General features: G+C 36.1%; 1 protein-coding gene across 5 annotated transcripts in view; it reads left to right on the top strand.

Moving 5' to 3' along the window:
* SLC39A12 (solute carrier family 39 member 12) overlaps positions 1–22033 on the top strand; it is a 38270-nt gene that overhangs the window by 12910 nt on the left and 3327 nt on the right. For all 5 annotated transcript variants that reach the window (XM_057432543.1, XM_057432547.1, XM_057432544.1 and 2 more), the window contains 8 exons: positions 577–784; positions 1943–2145; positions 6555–6726; positions 9337–9509; positions 10780–10932; positions 14544–14607; positions 18252–18410; positions 19754–19941. In XM_057432543.1, coding sequence (XP_057288526.1) covers positions 577–784; positions 1943–2145; positions 6555–6726; positions 9337–9509; positions 10780–10932; positions 14544–14607; positions 18252–18410; positions 19754–19941 — 1320 coding nt within the window. The remainder of the gene's footprint in view (positions 1–576; positions 785–1942; positions 2146–6554; positions 6727–9336; positions 9510–10779; positions 10933–14543; positions 14608–18251; positions 18411–19753; positions 19942–22033) is intronic.

Below are 22033 nucleotides of genomic sequence, written 5' to 3' on the forward strand. Positions count from 1 at the left end.
GCTTTCTCACTTCAAACCTGCACGTGTCCATGCACAAGTGTATGCGAGTCTCTGCTGCTCCTGTTTAGTCACTCAGCTGGGAAATCATCCATTATCTGGAGAATTGTATCTTTCCAGATAGCTGCCACATAGCAAATTATTGATTCCATTTAATAGATAGGGAACTAAAAACATTGGAAGAATTCTTGATATAAATAGTTAAAGTCTGTATTTGAACCAATTTATTGTACCTTAACAAAAATTCCTCCCTTTTCTGCCGCTTTCTGGAAGTAGATCTAGATGCAATGGAACAGGAGCAGAGGAATAAAAGAAACAGCATGAAAACAACAGCAAAAATAACCTGGATGAAGGACTATACTTCTTCCTCATATACTGAGTAAAATTCCAGGATTTTTTGTTTGTGTCTGTTCTCCTGAAAATGTCCTGTTTCTCATTTGCTGGCAATTACAGCTTTAATTTCAGTATTTTTTCTACTCTGGCTATCTGAAAGCATTCTCTCCATTTTCTCCTCCTGTCACTGATTATTTGAATGGAGGTCACTAGGGCTCTCTTCATGCAGTTTTCTCCTTATTTCAGTGTGTTGATGTGAGTACTCTGGAGAAAAATGCTGATATAATGGACAAAGATGGTGCTGATGAAAACACTCTTCCACGCCTTGCTGCTTTAATCATTACTCTGGCTCTCCAAGGAGTCTGTATGGGGAAAGCAACTTTGCCATCCCCAGAGTTCTTTGTAAAATATATTTTCAGTTCTCTAAACAGTACCACTGAACTCAGAGTGACAGGTAAGCTATTTATTCCTTGCCTTTTGCAACACACATTTGATGTAAACCATCTTTAAATGCCTAAAGGACCTTTTACACTCAATTTTACATTTAAATGCTATTTCATTTTAGAGATGTTAAGTAGTCTGCTCTAAATTTAAAAACAAGGTTGGATAAAGAACTTCTAATTTTATAAATCTCCAAGAGGCATAAAACTAGTTGTTACTGACATCATGAAATGTGTACCGTCACAACAATTTATTACTTAATTGCTCAGCACAGTCTGAACTACCCAAGAGAGCTCTGAGAGTGGCAATCTAGCTGTGAAAGCAGAGTTCACTGGAGCCCCATTTACATTTCTTCTTCATGCAGATCTTTATACATTGCAAGACTTGTTTAGGCATAGATAGGATAATTCATGTACAGTAGCCAAGTTAGACACCTCAGTCGCTCACACCTCAATTTGGCGGTATCCCCAGGAGAGATGAAATAGGTACAGACCACTATATTGTGACCATATGCTCTCTGATATCTGCTTGCTGTACCTGAAAACATCTTTATGGTTTGTGCTTCCCTGCTCACTTTCTGACCCTAGTACCCAGTGAGTCTGGAATAAGCAAGTTTATTTTCTTCAGGAGCTCCATTGCTAGACGTATCAGAAATGCTACTTAACCATAGATAGAAGCATAGGAGAGTTCCAAGTGCTCAAAAATAATAATAATTGAAAAAATAAATAAATAGAAAGCACAGGTGTTAATAGCAGCTGCTATCAAGTTCTGTGAAAGATTCAGCATGTTTAGCACTTTAAGAAGCTAAACCATCAACCCGGGGGCCTATTACAGATTTAAAGGTTTTTTGTAAGACATCTACTTTTCCTTTTTTTTTGTGGTAACTGCTAATAGCAACACTTTGCAGGCATTTCAAAGCACTTTTAAAAAGGTACGTTAAGTAGGGTTTAAAACAACTTTAAAAGTTGGGCTGAGTATATAGGTGTCTTGAACTTCTAGAGGCGCAAAGCAGAAATCGCATACAGTACCAAACTGAGGAGGTAAAAAAGTGTTAAAATGGAGAGTTGAATTAATGTTAAAACCAATGAAATTTTAACAATTACTTGTGATTTTATCTTTTTAAATGTATATTTTCCCATGGTAACATATCTGTTTTCTAATGAATTACTAGAACTGGAACAACTACTAAATGTGCTTGCAGCCAAAAAGACCTGCACTGTAAATGGACAATTTCACAGTCACAAAAGAAGACGTTATAGTACAGCAATCAGAGATACTGGAGTCAAAAATATTCCAGTCAAAGGAAATCATACAAAGGCAGAATATCTGAAAGGTTATTCTGAAGATCGTGAAAGGAACACAGACTGGGACCAGGTCAATTTATTTTTATGTTATTATAGTATTGGTCACAGAATTTCAGTAATAAATGTTCAAATTGGTTTGGAAAGACTACGTTAATTCTGAGCTAAAATTTACTAGTTTCAAGAAGTCATGTTGATAAAGATGAAAATATATTTTTATATATTCATGTTTAAATATTAATTGGGTTAAGAACTTCATGGATGTTGAATGTGTGATTAAAGTAGCTGGGAAGGTCTAATGGAATGGTTAGTGTTAGGCAGAATCAGGTGTTTCTTCAAGACAGAGAGGACTAGTACCATGGCTTCAATGTTTCCACACATTTGTCAGATTTATTTTGCTCTTGTCACAGAGCTTCTAGGGCCCCATGTGCTCTTGCAGAAAGAAGGGTTGTTTTGTACTGAGGAAAAGAAAAAGTACATTAATGTTTCTGCATAAGTTGTTTCTAAAGGCTTCTGTAAACTGAAGACTGGGCATTTCCAAAAACTTTTAATAGACATGGAGTCCAGAAGCTCCTTTGGGAAGTATAGAGTCTGTAAGACAGAAATTTAGCTACTACCCAGTATCCTCTTTGAGGTCTTTGAAGGACAGTGTCTCATTGCAGGTGATTTTATTCTTATCCTAAATATTTGGGAATAAACAAATATTGCTTATAACAGTGATTAAGATGGCATCCATTAGACTGGAAATAACTCCTTTGACAAAAAAAAAAAAAGAGATTTCAAAGTATATATATATAGTTTGATGTATACATTTGAAATGTGTACTTCAAACAATGTGTTTCTATTATTTCCAGTTATTTACAATTTAAGTTAACTTTAAGTCACTGTTTCTTCTCAATTCAGGAGAATAAGCAATGTGCAATTTACTTTTGCTGTGTGGTTGTTTTATGATGTGGAACTAAGACAAACAGCATCTGGGTAAATGCCATTCTGATAGATATTTATCTGTGTAATTTTATTACATTTGGAATACATACTCTGTCAATATGTTTATTTCTTTCCAGCTGGCAACAAAAGAAAATCATGCTGATTAGCATGATGAGGCATTTAGTAGGGTCTCAAAATAATTTCAAATAAGGTTCATTTTAAATGTATTTCGTATTAATTTTAAGTTATGAAGGATGGTAATCAGCAGTGATGTTATCTGTTCAAGAAATGAAATTGTCCTCCAGCAATAGAATAATTTAGAAAACACAGTTTTTGATTTCTTGAACTTCTGAGACTGTCTGTAATAACTCCCCTGCATACTTGTCTTTTTTTTTATCTGAGGCTTGGGAGTCAAACTGAGAGGCAAATATTACGTATAGATGAAAAAATCACGAAGAAACAACTGGAGAGAAAATAATTTCTCTTCTGTATTAATTCCTACTTTCTTTGTTCCGTTTCATTCTGGTTCTTTCAAGCTATGTCTGTTTTGATGTATCATTCCATCAGAAAGCTTTGCATTTCACTGTTGTGTTGCTAATTTTGCCTCCTGCTTTCTGCACATATCTATGACAGCCATGATGCTCCATTAGTAACAGATGCTGCTACATATGAGGCATTGACTTGCTTATGGCTTGTGTTTGCTACCTGAAGATCTGAAATTAGATTTTCATACTGGAATCATATTTGAAATATTATGACTGAAAAAGCCACTTTCTTTTTAAATCATCATTGTCATTACTGATTTAAAAAATGCATGTAAAACAAGTAACAGATTAATAAGAGCAAGAATATTGAGTTCCATTTTATTATGTAACAAGATCTATGTATTCATATATTATACCTCATTAATGAAAAGTCAATTTTGGGAACCAAAATCATCCATACATGCAACCAGTTTTTCATATGAAAGTATGCAAATTTAATTCACTTGTTTCTTTAGGATCATCTGCCAGGACTATACACATAGTTGCAGTATTAATGGAGACTGAGTACTCTGCCACCCTTTGTTAAATGCTTGCAAGAGTAAGGCTTGCAACTGAAAAAAAGATGCAGGTCCTTATTCCTCAAGTCTTAAAGAAACATTTTACAAAATAAGACTTTTTTTTTTATTTTCTGTGCAGTTGGACAGTTTGTTTTCTAGATGAGATCTTGTTTTTTATTTAAAAATTTCTGATAATAAAATCACATTATAATTCCAGTTCATAGTAATCCTGGACCTCATCTTTATCCTACTTCTCAACACTGGGCCAACATCAAAGTCAGATTAAGTTTCACAGGGTCACGTCGAGTTGAATTCTGAATGTCTCCAAAAAGGGAAATTCCACAGTCTTTCCAGGAAAACTGTAACACTGCTTTATTACCCTTGTTGTTGATATTATTATTATTATTATTATTATTATTATTATTATTATTATTATTATTGCAAAGTGGAATTTTCCCTGTTGCAAATAATAGCTATTGCCTCTGATCTTTTTGCTGTACACCTCATAAAAGACTCTGGCTCTATTTTCCTTATTACCCCATTAGATAGTTGAAGACTTGAGATATTCCACAACCCTTCTCCAAACTGAATAAACCCAGATCCTTCAGCCTCTCCCCTGCACATTATGTGCTGCAGTTCCCTAACCATCCTGGTGGCCTTCCATTGGACTTCCCCCAGTTTGCGAATGTCTTTTTTATACAGCTAGTTATTAAAGTGGATATAGTCCAGATGTGGACTCATTATGTCCTAAGTGGAGGGCAATAATCTTTTCCCACTGCCTGCTGGCTACACTCTTGCCAATGCAGGCCAGTATGCAGTTAGCCTTCACTGCCACAAGGGCACACTGGTGACTCATGTTCAATTGTCTATTAGGACCTCAAGCGCTTTTCTGTAAAGCTACTTTCCAGTTTTTCACAGCCTTTATTGGTGCATGGGGTTATTCTGTTGGAAGCACAATAAATTTGCTGATCTTCATGGAGGTCTTGTCAGCCCATTTCTTTGGCTTGTCAAGATGCCTCTAAATAGCAGCCATGCCCATCAGCATATTGACTACGTGTCCCAGTTGGATTTCTTCTGTGAATGTGGTATGGTAGACTCTGTTCCATGACTCAGCTCATTGGTGAAGGTATTAAATAATATCAGTTACTGCATAGTGAGAGATGCTGCTCTTAACCAGCCATGAGCTAGACGTCCAACTTGATACCACTTGGTGATGTTCCCTACTTCTAGGCAACCGCTGCCCAGAACAGGCAAACAGGAGGTCTTTTCCAATATGGTAGCCCCTGAATTGTCTGAATTATTTCTTTTTCCTTGGAGGCAGAAAAGACTAGATTCAGGTGGTGAGATCAGCTGTTATCCTGAAGACTTCAGCGTGGCATTCACAATATGTGTATCAGTGCTTAATTCATTCGGTTGCTTAGTGAGCTACAAGACATATTTTACTTTAATAATGGATGAACAAAGGCAGGAAGGTGTTGGGGCTTAATTGGGTTATTTAAAAGTAATGATAATTACAACTCTTTCATTTAAACAGTAATTTTCTTTCAAAAGAAACCTAAGCTTCAGTGATTAGAAAAAGAATACTTAGGAACCCCTTGATTGTCAGATGGATACTAATTCAATTGAATCACAACTATCAGATGAGATTAAGAAGTGACAATTATTCCTTTAAATAAAATAGCATATTTGATCTGGACTTCTTTTAAAAGTTTGCATAGAAATTGCCACTTGAACTGTTCTAATGCTAACTGCGTACGTTTCTTACAAGAAGTTTCATCCTGGAGACTTTTCATGAATGTTTTTCAAAATATAGATATTCCTAAAAAAAAGTTTATTTTCTTTTTTGCAAAGAGACCTTCCTAACAAGAAAAAAAAGTACTTGAAATTCTTGAGTACCTCTAATAATACAATTATTAAGTAATATTTAGACCGAATTTAGACTACGTAACATCTAATTTGCTGACCTTAAAGTAAGATGCCATTGTTAAAGAATTTTAAAAAGCACCTTAATTCCATATCTCACTAAGCATGCAGCACAAGGCAAAATTCCAGGCAGTATCTTCTATTAATTATTGCTTCCATGATATTATTGCTATTATTGCAGTCATACATTAAAAGCTAAGACTATGATTTGTGTTAGCATTGATAGGCCTTTGTTAGCACATATGACAATAAAATTTTTAGAGATATTGTTGTGTCAGATCCTCATGATATTAACAGGCTTCAATAGAAAATTTGCTACTTCACCACAAAGATTCTGTTTTTTCTGGAATATAGTAGTATCAAGTTTTAATTGGAAAACCAAAAAATAATTACAAGTGTTCGAAGTAATTAAACTAATATAACCAGAAATGGGTATATGGAATACATATATACATATATATAAACCAGTGTTATTTAGCATATATTTCTAGACTATATAACACTGTTATTATAAGATTCCATATTTAACCTCAGCATCAGATGCAGATATATGTAACATATTCAATAACTGTATATACTTTTCTGCATAGGTTTGTTTCTCTGCCAATGAACTGGTGAAGATTTTTTTAAGAAACAGTTCTTCCTCCATTTCTGAGGACCACTTCAAGCAAATCAGTCCAGCTATCATTCAGCAGCTATTAAGTTGTTCCTGTCAGCTTCCTGACTCCAAGAAGACAAAGCTTCCACCAACAACTCTGGAAAGTGAGTTTTGCTCTTACCAGTAAACTACTGTGAAAATTCAGATAAAGAGATGCAGGGACTAAAGTTCTGGAGGCATTTCATTCATTAATAAACTTCAGCCAAAGCATGATGAGATCTATTCACTCTCTAATTTGTGAACTCTGTAATTTCATAGCATACATGTCAGATAATAGTACTATATTGAGAAGTGAGGGGATCCAACGGTCTCAGTTTTATATTAGGCAGAATTCTATCTCAATGGCTTTGTTCATTTCTTAGAGGACTGCTTGAGGTGAGCCATGACAGGTCCATATCAGTGGATTGCTGTGCAACAATGACCTGTTTCATGAAATTTCCACCAGGCTTACAGTGGGATCATTGCATTGCTCTTACATATAGTTTCAAGGTCATGTTAGCTGGCATTTTATACCATGATGTGGCAAATGCTTGATATAGATAAGTTCTGTGTGCCCGTTGCTATTTTTCCATGTTATGATATTTTACAGCAGTTAAGCTTTGGGGGTACTACTGTGGGGAGAAAAACAATCAGAAAGGCAGTCACATGGGCATCAGGACTTGCGTGACAGAGTTGGAACAAGAACTGAGTTACAGTATAATCAGATTGTTTCCAGTTGCTGTTGTAGTCCTCACATGCTACTGCTTCAGGGATTTCTGCCTCATCTGTTCTGATTCAATTTCTCCTGTAACTAATCTCTAGCCCACACTGCCAAGAATCAATATGAATTTGATCTGACCTAAGGGCTTGTTAATGTGCTTCCTAGTTTTGTTTTTACTTTAAATCAGCCATATCTGGCAAATGGTTACAAACCTAGATGTGCTGGTGTATTACAGGGGGCATTAATTTCTGGTGGGTGACTGGCGAGCTGGGATTGAACAAAAAGGAATGGGCATCTAACCATAATCCCCTGCATCTAGAAGAGCACTTTCAGGCTACAAATCAATGCCTTCAGTACCTTTATCCTAACATGTACATGACTCATTCTAGATAACTAGATATTTTAGGAGCTAGTAAGTTTTCCCCATATCCTGCTGGCCAAAGATCCTTATGAACAGCACTTTCCATTTCTAAATTCTACCTGTAGTTTAAGCTACATATGTTAAAGCAGCTCATCAGAATGAGCTGAGCTATCATTCCATGGTGTACAGAATATTTGAACTATGAGCATGAATTTAAAAAAAGATAAGGGCATGGAAGGACATTTGTGGATATCCCAAGTATTGTTAGAGGAGAAAGAAATATGCAGAATAGGAAGAATCATTATGACTCCGCAGAAGGCAGCGGTCCTTTTTATGTTATCTTTCTTCTCATTACCTTGAACACCTTGCACGCTTTACCACTTTTATCTTTTCTATGCTACACAGATATGCCCATTTTTCAGATGAGGAATCAAAGGACAAAGAAAGGAAATAACTTATTTAGATCATATACAAGGTCCGCAGCAAATTCACAGTTGAGTGAGATTCTCCCAAGTCTAAGGCCATCAGACCATTGATGACATTTTAGTGATCTCATAAAGGTGAGAGATATGTGTAGATGAGAAAAGCTGAACTATACACGAACAGAATGGAATTAATAAAAGCCCTTTCTACAGCCCTTTCCCTGTGTTTTTTTAGCAAAGGAGGGTTTGTATGGCCACAGGAACACTTCTGCTGGCTTTAGAGAGACAAAGAACTTCATGTTTGACCTGTGTGTGACCTAGTGAACTGAGCATAGGCTCATTAATTTTATTCTCAGTTCTATTTTACTGACAGACCGTGCTGTTTTAGGTGAGTCACAAAGACCTGACCTTTCACAGATATCTACTATACTCTTGTATTTGGATGTGCAGTCTGTGAAATTTACTGTCTGATTTTATGAGGTGTTGAGCACTTGCAGTACTACTAAAGTGTGAAACATTAAGTGATGCTTTTTAATATTTTGGCATTAGTTCCTTTATGTCTGTTTCTCATCAGTGTTTTACCTCCATCATAAGACTTCCATACAGATTAAACAGGATTCATGTCGTGCAAAAGGTTGGAAATGTGAGCAGCATGCAACTCTGAAGAATTATAACTACCAAAATCCAGTAATGTGGGAAAATTAGGTCCTGATGTAGTAACTAAAGGAGTGTATGTCCACAACACATTTGTAAGCATAATTTTGACAAAAATCTTTATGCTTAGAACCTAAATTAGATGCCTACATTCATTCCTCTGAGGTTTTAGGCCTTGGGGAAGAAAGTGGTATTGATGGTAAAGATACACAGGTGTGGCATATGAGGACATAGAATAACAAACAATAAATCTGTTACGAGAGGAAACAAATGCAGACCAGCACTCACTGTGCTGCTCTGAGCATCTGTAATCTGCACAGTCTATTTAGCTCTTTGAAGTCTGAAATTTGGAAACATTAGACTGTAGTGCCTGTAAAGCATGAAAAAAAATAGTGTTTTGTAAGCTTCCGGTTCTGTAATCTCTATCACAAATGTCTAGAAAAATTTGTGTGCTTGTACACAGAGGTGACAAAACACAGCCTCAAAAACAAATACAAAACCAAATACTCAGACACAAATAGAAATACAGAATGATTAAAAGGTGCCCTTGTTTTGTTTCATTTGTTTTTTCCTACAGAATATGGTTACAGCACTCTTGCTGTTTTACTTATTACTATTGGATCTATGTTCGGTACAACCCTCATTTTATTTAACTCCTGCCAAGAAATCTATACACTCATTTTACAGCTGTTTGTCGGTTTGGCTGTTGGGACTCTTTCTGGAGATGCATTGCTACACCTTATTCCTCAGGTAGGTATCACACACTTCTGTATTTTTAAAATGTTGATACATACATGCACACACACAACACACACACAGAGAAAAGTTTAGTTTAAACCTGGCTAATATTCATCTGTTTAAAAATACAGCTTTCCATGAAATCTGTGAACTAGCTACCCAGCCTTTCAAATACATTTGCACTTTGTAGTTCAGAGACAGATTCCAAGTAGTAAGAAGCAGAAAGCAATGAGTAATGAATTCAGAGAAAACCAAGTTCCTATTTTCACAAAAAAATTCCAGAAACCCCACAAGTCCTGTACAAGTTATGTTTCAAGATATATTAAACTCTTTTATGAGGCAGATTCTGCAATGCATCTTAGGAGAAATTGTTCAAAGATTGTATGAGGCATCCACAGTCCCCTCTACATATTGTTCCAGTCACCCAGGGCTGTTAGCCTAATTAATCTTGCTGCCTAGAACTGTAATAAAATGAGTTCTATGATATTTTCCTAAATTAATTAAATAAATTTTAATAATAGAACAGTGTGCAAAACAGAACACAAATTTTCCATGGTATATTCATTTATTTTTGACTGAGTCTCATCTGATATAATGCAACTGTTATGAGTAAGCTTCAAGTGGTTGTTGAGAGACCTTCCCACCTTCACTTAAGATTCTGGTCAAAATGTTCTTTGTACTCAATACACCGTCTCTGGAAACAGAACTGGGAGAGTGTTCTAAGAAAGGCAATTCTCAGTGAATGTCAGACAAAAGTCTGTCATTTAGAAACACATTTTGAGTGTGAAAGTATTGTCCTTCATCAGTTTTAAGTGACAAAGGCAGTAGTCTTTAAAAGGCCCACATTCAGAGCAAAGGAGGGCTGCCATCCTGTGCCACTGGGGTAAAAATGGAAGTACACCCACCAGCAGAAAGCTTTCTGAATTCTTTTCAATAGTAAGTTTACATCTGAAGATGATGAAAGTAACTTTTTAGACTTTAAGGATCAATGCACTCTAAACAAATACACTAAATATATATCTATACATATGTAAATGGCAATTTCACTAAATTGTCTCTAAAAATGTCACTTTCATCACTGTAAGGTGATGAAGTTAGCAGAGGCTCCTAATAATTCATTTCATCCATCTACTGTTCAGCTGATTAGCTCAAAACAAAACCAAAGTCTGAAAGAGAAGGCAGAAGAAAATGTTGATAGTAAATTGAATTAACACACTATGAATTATCAAAAATTAAAGGATTGTCATGTTAATTTTTTTTTACTTTATCTCTTTTTCTTTAGACTCTTGGTTTACACAAACATGAAGCACAAGAGGTAGAACATTTCTATGAGGGGAAAGAATATATTTGGAAACTTTTGGGAATGATTGGAGGAATTCATGGATTTTTTCTGATAGAAAAGTGTTTCTTTCTTCTGGTAACACCCCGTGACCAGGTAAAGCTTTTACAGTTCATCCATTAAAAGTCTCTTTTATTTTGAGATTTTATAGTGCAAAAGATGTTAAAATGATTGTAGAAAATAATTATAATTTGTGTGAGTTAAATGAAGCTTTAAAAACTGCTTTCCAAAGTGTCCCTATCAGCTTGACATTTGATTTCTATTTTGCTTTGCTCTATGGATTTTGTATGCTTCATTAATGTATTCTATATGTCTATGACTCGAGAAGGAAACATTTATTTGAGTGTGTTCCATAAGAATGCTTTCATGACTAGCACTGGAGCAGGTGAAGAGTATGTATCTGCATGAAATAGCAATGACAGTTGTTTACTCTAGGCTTTGTTCGAATAGGAGGAAGACAGAGAATTAAGCACAAGATAACTTCAAGAATGATGTCTTAAAATTTCCAAATGGTTTTTGACCCCATCCCAATTTATCTGAAAATCCACTATGTATGTTGCTGTCAGTGGAACCTAATCTTATATTAAGATAATATCTCCTTGTTCATTGCCTTGCTTATAGTAATTCTACTACTGTATTTCAGTGTGGCTGGTGCCTGAAAATATGATTACGCACAAGGATATAATATAACGCAAAGTGTGATGGCTCATTAAGTTTCTCAGCATGAGAGGCTAAAAAAAGGCTAAACCTTTACTTGCTGTTTTACCGAGAGTGTCTAAGGACTGGCCTGATTTAGATATATAGCAACGAGTCCCCGCACTATCTTTGAGTCAGCCATAAGGATATCACGTGAGATTAATAGAATGAGAATATTTTGATGATGGTGATCTTTTGCATGTTTGGTAAAAAATAGTCCTTTTTGATACTTATTTGGAAAGAAGGGCTTTATCATTGTTCCACAAATTGTTAAACTTGCTCTACTGAGAGCTATATTAATTCTCAAAATTAATTTTTATATCCTTCTCAGCTTCAAAAGTTAATCTTCAATTTTAATACAAAATAAGTTTTATCAAACTATTACAAACGTCACTGATTTATCTGATTCCCTTTTCAGGCTTTTTTTTTAACCAAAAAAAACATTGGGAAATGTTGATGTCAGCCAACAATCTTTCTTTTTCAATAGGGTTTGTTTTGTTATAACTAAGTCTTATAATTGTAAGCTTTCACAAAAGCCTGAAAAAGACTGCACCTCTGTTCATTGGGTTTCAGAACTAATTGCAAAGCATCTTCATTCAGCAGGGCTTTTCTTTAGTTAATGGGCACTGGGGACATTCCCATGATCTTCCAGTGGAATCTGAATTAAATGAACATACAGGCAGAGGCAAATCTACTTCAACCATACAGTTGGTAGGTTGCAAATATGACATACTTCCCTGATTTTATATCCTTCTTTTTCTGTTCCTCAAAAAAAATGAACCAAGTTAATGTCATAAATCAGTATTACTTTTCAGTCTTTATTAATTTGTCCTTTATTACATGATGTGATTGTCAAGAACCTCTAGGATTTGAAGTTTATAATGAGCTTTTACAGTGATTTTTAAAAGCGAATTTTTACAATGACTTTTCTGAAGTGTGTATCACACTGTTATAACAATACACTTCCTGTTCTATCACTTGCTAATTAAATTTTGGAAGATTTTTCTTCTCCTTTCTTTTTAAAAAAATTATCATATGTAAGGGCAGATTCTCTCATGGGAAAAAACTTCAGGATTTTCTGCAGTAAGAGCTAAATGCACAGTTAGTGAACAGATTATCCTGGAATTTTTTTGGCACTTTCCACAGTTTTGAAGAGTAACAAAAACAAGCTGCATATATGGGAGTAGTGCTTACCTATAAGAAATTACATAACTTTCTATTGGTGGAGAGTATCCAGACAGATATATCATTGGAAACTAAATTGCCTCATACCTTTTAACCTGGGTTTGGGTTCTGTTCTTTTTTTTTCTTTTCCTCAGCAAACCTCTTCATTTTATATGTAGAATCTAGATACATAAGTTCCCTGTTATTTAAATCAGGATTGCCAGAGATCTACTATAATGTGACCTCCATTTTACTTAATGCAGTTGTGATGGACAAGAACCTCATGAGGCCCTGCTAATCTTTCAAATACAGTTGGGGAACCCTCAATTGAATGCAGTGCAGCAGACCATTGAAGGATGTTTACTAATTTGTGAACCATGTCATAGTTTCCTGTTTATGATAAAGAGCAACCTTGTCATTCCTCTCAACTGCAAGATCCCTGTAATATTCTGTGCAGATCACATGAACTAGCCTTGCCTATCTAGTCTGTACAAGAGTGGCCAATTTTTCAGAATTGTGTGAGGAATAGTAAGACAAACACTGTCTGACTAAGAAAAGCTTATAAATCCTTCAGGTCAGTGATTAGTCTTGCAGTTTTGACTCAAAGAAGTGGCATGTGAGTAAATATTATAAGAGAAGTGGAACAATTACTGGAATTCATATGACTGGCTGCCATCATGGGAATGAAAGACTTTAGTTTTTCCTTTGAAATGTAGACATTAAAAGCCAAATCCTATCTCTTCCCTCCTTATGCTGGTACAGCCCATACCCCACATCACAACCGAGCTAATACCAGCAGAGAAACATATTCTGTTTTGCCACCAGTACACAGCTCTTCTGCAGCTTGTGGAGTGGTGGCTGCAGTCCCTGACAAAGCACTCTTTCATGCTGATGTTGACTCTTCACTGGCTGTCATAATTTTGGCCAATAAAAGAAAAGACAGTGATTATAAATTCATTTTTTCTGGTTTCTAGCAAATCAGTTTTGCTGGCTTATCTCACCCTTGCACAAATTTCTGATAATTTGTCTAACCAAAAGGAAAAGCCCCAGGGAGGTATGGGGAGAGAGGTTCCTCATGTTGTCTCTTCTCTCCCCACAGCAGCGGTTTCTGCTAAATAAATACTAGGGCTGATGCATCAAATTAACTCTCTAGGATAAGGGCAAAGATACTTTCTCTTTCTTCACTCACCCACTGCAGGGGAGTGTACTTACGCGCTTCTATGCCCAACCAGTGATGCCTGATGCCAACCAAAACAAAGCCCTAACTAAAGGCCACAAGGCAAGGCACTGGAGGCTTTACCACCCTGAAGAAAAAAAAAAAAATCTATATTTTAACAGGGTGTGAGGCCTACTTATGATCATCTTTTTTAGTCTTGTGTTTTCACGGAGTAACTGTGAAGTAGGTGAACTCCAGACACTGGTGTCTATCCATTTTTCCTTGGAAATCCTTTAGACACCCTATCCATCAGGAAACTACAATTATGTGGTCATAACAAAATTGAAAGATACCATTTGAATTATAATGTCCTTTTCAGACCTGTGTTTGGCTCAGATTTTTGTGTATTCAAGCAAAAGCGTGATTTTCTTGGGTTACAACAATGAATGTCTGTCTTCCTACCTGAATTAGACTGTAATCTCTCCTCTGGGCAAGGGAGATTTCTTTTTTGTGTGTTTCTGAAGTACCAATCACACTGCCAGTGCTCAGTAAATTATTCTAATGATATCTATCTATAACAGCTACTATCTTTAATTCAAAAAAGCTTGAACTTATTTGATATTTTCCTGTATTTATAGCAGCAGCTGGAAGAGCCCCTTAACACTGTTCTATTATCTTTGCTTTTAACTAGAGAAGCCCAGAAGATTCTGAGTCTGCTGAAGATACTCCACAGAGTAAGGCCATCAGCAAAAAAAGTTAGTATCAACAACAAGACTAGAGAAGTTACAGGAAAAATCTTCAGACCTAAGATGGAATTGAAAGTGTGAAGCTGGCTTAGCTCTGCCTTTGCTGTGTACTACATCACCACATCTGATGGTGCTTGGCTCATAATTTAATCTCTGCTTGAAGATCTTTTCAGCTGCCAACCCTGTAATTGTGAATTTAATTAATCTTATAATGTCCATGCTTTAGTGTTTGTTTACTCACTGTTGCAAACTATTTTTCTACAGCCTTTGCTTAAAGGAAAATATTCAAAATCTAATACAAACCAGATTTTTATAATCATAAACTTTGCTAGGGCTTTTATTTCTGAAAGCAGTGAAATGATGGGTTTTTTTGGCTTGCTGTACTAATATAATTCTGCTTCCTTCTTCTCATATATGGTAAAGCAATAGCCTTTTAAAACCAATAATTATTTATTACATGTATGGAATTATGGGCTCATGATGGCTCTCAGTTTTAGGATAAACTGTTTTCTCCAGAGAGCTTCAAAGTAGTTCTTCTCTGTCTTGCTGCTGCCTCTTCCAAAAAACCAAGAAAATAGAGAATAAACCAAACTCTGCCTTTGACTGTACTTGTGTGAACTTAAATTTCATAGAGTTGTAGTCATTCATTTTAATTGAAATCAATTTATTTACTATAATGAACTCCCCTTTCTTTTATGATCTTGGATTTCAGGTCATCAGTTTGATTTATTTGAAAATGTCATTATCTTCTAAGTTTTTAATATTCTTTTTTCTGGTGCACTCTATTTCCATTTCTGAGGCTTTTGAAATTGGGATTTCCATTGCTTCAGTGTCACCTATCCACCAGTACACAGTCCAGTGCCACTTTCAATGTGACTGTCTACCTAGTTCACCTCTAGATGTTTCCATTCTGTTCAATCATCGCTACCTGCTAAGCACAAACAGATTTCTGGTGTTCTCAGCATTATTTGTTTCAAATAACTAAATTTGCTGTATAACTAAATTTGGGATAGTGTCTCAGTAACAATGTTTTTTGTTTGGTTCCATTTTTATCTTACACCCCAATTTTACTTCTATATTAGAAATCACTGAGAGGGAGCATATTAGGGAAGGGGCATTGTTTTTTTTTAAGAGCAATTTTTGAGAATACATGTTTTCAAAAGTTTTTATTGTTAAAGGTCTTGTGGGTAGTTGAATGTATAAACATACCCAGGTACTTTGGTACTGAGTTAAACTTTTAGGTGGGTTTTTTTTTCCCTAAAATGGAATGGAATTTACAGCTCTAAGACAGAGCCCGACATCTCCAAAAGTGCCAGACTTCTCTGTAAACGCATGTCAAGTACAACTGCAAAACGAGTCATCACCTTAGATAGCCAGTGAGTAATTCAGAAAGCAAGAAGCTACTAGAAGAAAAAGATGTCTTAGTGGCCTTCTCCTCATTTATCCATACTTGTTCTACCAATATCTGAAAAGATCAAGTATTACCACTGTACGCTTGGTATACTCAGTGAGACTTTACATTAACTAGAACTATTTTTGCTCTATAAGTAATGAAAACATTGGGAAAAGGACCTATTTATGGATAAATATTTGCTTTAAACTCTTATTCAACGTTTAAAAAGCTTAATCTATGGTGGGGGTCCTGTACCCATCAGCTTTATGAAAATTATGAAACAGAATTTGCTATGAGTTCTGATCATCAATTTGAGAAAATTATCAAAAATAAATGCAGAATTGTTTAAGAGGTGTCTTTGTAGAAATAGGGTAATAAGTTCATAGCTAATAGTTACTGTTGCAGCAGTATAATGCCATATGATAACTGCTAATAACAAAGTTGCTTTAAAATAGGCTCACAGTAAATTTAGCTAAACATTCAGTTTTGTTTATATATGCATCATCTTAACTTTCAGTCAAGTAAGTTCACAAAGCTTACATTCGCAGTTGCCCCATAATGTTAACCTGATCCCCATGTTATATTATAAACACCACACTGGAGTGAGTTCCAGTAACCATGGTATATCTTCTTCAACAATCAAACACTTGAATAAAACAGACTAATAATATCTTAGGGCAGGCCACAATTTTGTCCTTGCCACTGTTTATTACATATCACAAACTTAATCTAATGCAGCAATCTATTATTTCTATGTAATTCATGCTCTGCACTATCGATTATAAACTGCCCATAGTGTTTAGAAAGAACTGTGTAAACTGGGGACATCCACTTCCAGCTCTGTAAGCTGGCAGGAAAATCTAACAAGCCTGCCAATTTTTCTGAACCGGCAGAGCTTCTGGGCAACTAGGGAGGATTTTCTGAATACAGTTGTTAGGCATTTATGTGCTATGTGTTTTTTTTATAATAGTCTGAAGACTTCAGTTCCAGCCAGTTTCTGTAAGAAAAAAGTCTCCCTCATCACCATAAACTGGTCATCTCTGCAAAAACATTACTGAAGCGAAACTTTGTAATAACTATGTTCAGACATTTCTGTGCGGCTTCACATTAGCTCCTTAGACTGTCATATTATGTCTCTGTGGGGCCATCAAAAGTCAAGAAATTACATGTTTAGGGTTTAAATCACAACCCTGTTTCTTCAGGCATAAAAGGAATCCTTTGCAAAGTGTTCTGTCCATACTATGCAGAGGGAAGCTGGATGAGTTTCCTCAGACACATTAGGAGGTCCAGTGTATAAGATTATGGATAAAATGACTGGGACAATGTACAAACTAGGGGAACCAACTATATGTTGCTAAGCCTAGATAGTGAGCCAGTGGATGGAGCCTCCTTGCTACCTGAGGAGATAAAATCCCTCCCCATGAATCCATTCAGCATGTTACTCAACTGTCTGTGTTACAGGGTCGACAGAGAGATGGTCCATAATTCCCTAGCTTGATATCAGTATCGCTACCAGCACCTGTCCACTCATGTCTGATGCCCAAGGATGAACATCCAATGTACTGTTCCATACTAAAGCAAGGTCACAGAAGAGTATGGATAAAAAACAGCCATCTGCATCCATGAATGATGCTGCAGATAGGAGTACTATAAGCATAACAGCCACTAATTGGTTGTAACAAAAGTTGGAAGTGAGCATGCTCTAATGCTGTACTAATAGGGATGCACTGAGGCTTGTTGCCTTTCGTCTCTATTTTTCACTGCAATACAATCTCGTAAAAAAAAGACCCTGAAAATGTGACTCAGTAGCAGTATGATTTTCAGTATTAAAATGATCATCTGCATAAGACCAAATATTTGTCTTCATTATAGCTATATATTTCTGTAAGCAATGTGGGGAAAATTCACATCTTTTAAAGAAAAAACATAGGAAAATGTGAATTTCAGCAACCAAAGAAAGATTAATGGGAAACCTTAGGATATGTTACGAGGCTGGAGTTAAAATAGTTTACTTAGTAAAAATAAGGAAGCTACTTCCTGGTATTTGCACCTCTGAAGTATTATACACCTACTTTTTGTTTCAAATATACCAAGGGAAACAATAAGAAGAAAAACAGGATAAACTCTTTTTCTCTGATTGTTATGACTTCTCATAATGTTATATGTGAAGTGACCAAAAACCCAAATAATTTGTAACATAGCAAAAATTACAGTATCTGTGTTAAAAATTCTGGGCTTTTTTGTTTTTTGTTTTTCTTAGGTAAGAAAATTAGCTTGTTAGCAATAATGGTTCTGGTGGGTGATAGTCTTCACAATTTTGCTGATGGCTTGGTAATAGGAGCAGCATTCTCATCCTCAACAGAAGCAGGTGTAACAACAACGATTGCTATTTTATGCCATGAAATTCCTCATGAAATGGGTAAGAAATATAATTTGTATTTCTCTTGATTGTCTTTGTAGTTCCAGGTTTTCCAAATAATTCTTTCCTGTACTCTAAGATTAGTGTGTGAGATGGATATATAGAGGCTGTGTTCTCTAACTGCTTCACAAAAAAGAGGGGAGGCTTCTGCCCTAGTTATTGGATGCCACCCCATCTTGCCTTCTCCAAATGTAAATGCCATCAGTTCAAGTGACCTGTTATTCTCATGTGTACAGACAAAAATATAGTAAAGCTGAGAGCAAGAGCTGTGTGTGTGCAATAGGCATGCCTGACACAATGGGCTAAGAGTGTTAATATGCAGTAGATCCATTTCACAATGCATTCTTCACGCTACCCTTATTTCTCCTGCTAATTAAGTGTAAAAAGATAATAAAAGAAGATATATGACCCATTTTATTAGTGGATGGGACAAGCAGATCATTCTATTGAACATTGCCCTCAATCATCTCTTTGTGATAAATGTTTCAGTATGGCTGAAGTTGTTTCTGATGTTGCATTGATAGACATTTATAACCTGGCAAGTTTGAGGTGAGAACTGCGGGTTCCCATTTCTATTCTTAAATGAATGAAGATTTCATGCCCTGTGTACATAGAAAATTACCCCAAATAAAAATGTGGGGTGGAGAATTGCTGTAAAACTTGAACCTTCTGTTTGCATATCAAAGAAATTACCAGAATGCTGAACAGTCAACTCCAAAGGCAGACCTTAATCTTGCGACAATAGTGGTCCGGTGTTAAAGTGGCATTTCTACACTCACAGGGAAGAACTTACTTGAAAAACCTTTTACCATGGGCCTTTTATGGGATTGTTTATTTTAGAAGAAAAATCTATTCTAATGTACAATTTGCCAAAGCTAAATAGGCCTGGAATCAATGGAATTAAACAGGAATCATACTGGCATAGGTTTTTCTGACTTGCAGCACCTGTAAAACACTCATAGACCATACTGCAGATATACTCACATGAATTGAACTGGCAAGTTGCCAGTTGAGAAAGATTTAGAAACTCTGTGAAAGCATGTGACTTCACTTTTGCATGTATCCAAGTTGGAAATGTCACAGACCATCAAGAACTAACAGAAAGCCGCTTCTGTATACTGTCTGCTATCTTCAGGAACAGCTAAACAAATACAAGTCAATATGGGGTTTTCGGGTTTTTCCCACAGGATGAGTTTATAATCAATTCTACAGAAATCTAAGGGCAGTCCTCCATCATGCACCATGCATATCTTAATTATTTTCCTTCATGTTTTATTACAGAGAGCCTTAAAAATACATTTATCACCTAAATAATAAATTTTCTGTCTTTTTTCTCGATGCAGGTGACTTTGCTGTGCTGCTAAGTACAGGGATCCCCACAAAGATTGCAATTATGATGAATTTCATAAGCGCACTAACAGCATTCTTAGGACTTTATATTGGCCTTTCTGTATCAGCTGAACCATGCATTCAAAACTGGATTTTTACTGTTACAGCCGGAATGTTCTTGTATTTATCTTTAGCAGAAATGGTGAGAACTTCAGTCTATTGCTACGTTTTTCTTTTAACATAGCCACATCACAGATGAGTGTCAGACAAATGCAGGTGGATAAACTTGGAGAGAAAAAAATGCTCATAGGCTTCTTGGGAAGAGCATGTTGCCTGCCTTGTGTTTGTACAGTACTTAGAACAACAGTCTGGTTCTGTTCCATGTCACTGCCACAATAGTTAGCAATAAAAAGATGAAATGAAGGCCATTAGGAGGATAATATATGAGAAAGACGTACGGGAATTTTAAAGGAGAAAAGGTGAACAGTGTATTTTTTAGGTCTGATAGAGTTACTTAGTCAACATAAAGAAACGTTTGAACCTGCAGGTGTTTTTTTGAATTCCTGAAGCTGGTTACTTTTTTTCTCTTCACTGCCCTTTTCTTTATATATTTTTCATCCATTGTTTCAATATGAATTTTATGTTTCTGAACTAAAATCCAAGATGCTTATCCTACGCTCTTCCTGGTCAGCTTTTCTATCTCAAGAGAGGTTTGGATGAGCTCCTAAGCAATTAAAACTCCATCAGATTGCCTCAACTTTTTCATATTTGGCCAACATTTTTCATACTCCCAGTTCAATAACAGTGATCTGACGATAGAAAAATAAAGTGTGAAGACATACAGTAGGAAGAAGGTCTAAGGACTGTGGAATAATGTGGTGGAATCGTAACTCATGCCTCAGGCCACATCATTTGTTGAAGACGCTGCTAGATGTTACACTTGTAACAGTGCAGAGCTTAATTACCTTGCCAGCTTTGACACATGGCTCTTTAACCAATGTGTGTCAATGTAAAGTTGTTTGCATACTTCTGAAAAAAGATAGAATGTTTAGAGTGATTAGATCAAGAGGTAAAAAAGAGGTCTGTCTCTTCCTAAATTATTACTAGATTTTTCCCAAGCCTGGCTGTCTGTTGTGCTCACTACCACCTCCCACTTCATACCTTCAAAATCATTTACCAGCTTCAAGCATAATACTTTAAACCTGATGTGCCATGCCGGTTTCAAAAATATACTTGTAATAATTGACCTTTGCTTTAGGTATATTTTAGTCTATTTTTGCTACCATAACAAAAGTAAAATAACATAAACTAGTCCTAAGAACTTATGTGGGAACTGCCTAAGGATTGTGGATGTGTCAACAGTCCTGACTAAGATGGTAAACAATAGACAAGAACACTGTGTACCAAGTTGCATCTTATTCTGGCACAGAGAAATGTAGAAATGAGGCTGCCTACCTACTCAATAGGCATGGTTTTACTAATGTGGCTAAGAATGATTTAGGCATGTTTTTCCTTCAGTGTAGGTTCAGCATCCGTCAGGGACCCACAGGCTCCTAGAACATCATGTTTTCCCCTGAGTCTGCAAAGCAGTGTGACAGCTGTAAATCCCAAGAGATGACACAGTTCCAGGCTGAGACTGGGACATATTTTCCCTTGTTCTCAGCTTGTCAACATAATCTTCTTCTTGACGTGAAGAGGAGAAAGGAGGAGAGAGAGGATCTTATTTCTCTCACCTCACTTTTATTAATATGGTTCCAATCAGCTTTTCTCTGCATTTTGGCAAAAGAATTGCCATCGGGTTCCTCACCTGTGTTTGTCAGAAGTACAGGTGTTATTATCACTGGGGTTATTTTAGTTTAAAAACTATTCCTGTGGCACTGCAGGAGTCTATAGGTCTGAAAAGTTTTGTGTGCTTGTACAGTACATCTCAAAAGAAAATCAGCCATTCTTTATGTATTTTTCAACTTTCTGTTCAGAAATCATTTTTATTCTCTGTTGCATTCTCATCGGCAAACAGCAGTCATCAGTGTCGCTGCCAATGGCATACAAATACTTCATGGTGCACAAAGCTTAGCTGTAATTTTCAGTATTTGTTTTATGGGCTTTCAGTTATTCATGTGCTTGTCAGAGCAGCAGTTAAATAAAACTGAACAGCCTCACTGGTTTCTGCACTGAGGAGCGTTGAGGGGTATGAGTGGAGGTTCATTGACAGGACAGCACTGTGAGACTGCTGCTGCAGCCAAGGGTGCACAAAACTACTTTCTGTGGTTAATTAAAGGCTTTTCATTTCTACA

This window comes from Pezoporus wallicus, unplaced genomic scaffold, assembly GCF_028554395.1.
Source record: "Pezoporus wallicus isolate ANWC-B61680 ecotype Strahan unplaced genomic scaffold, APGP_CSIRO_Pwel_v1 scaffold_2584, whole genome shotgun sequence".
Classification (NCBI taxonomy): Eukaryota; Metazoa; Chordata; class Aves; order Psittaciformes; family Psittacidae; genus Pezoporus; species Pezoporus wallicus.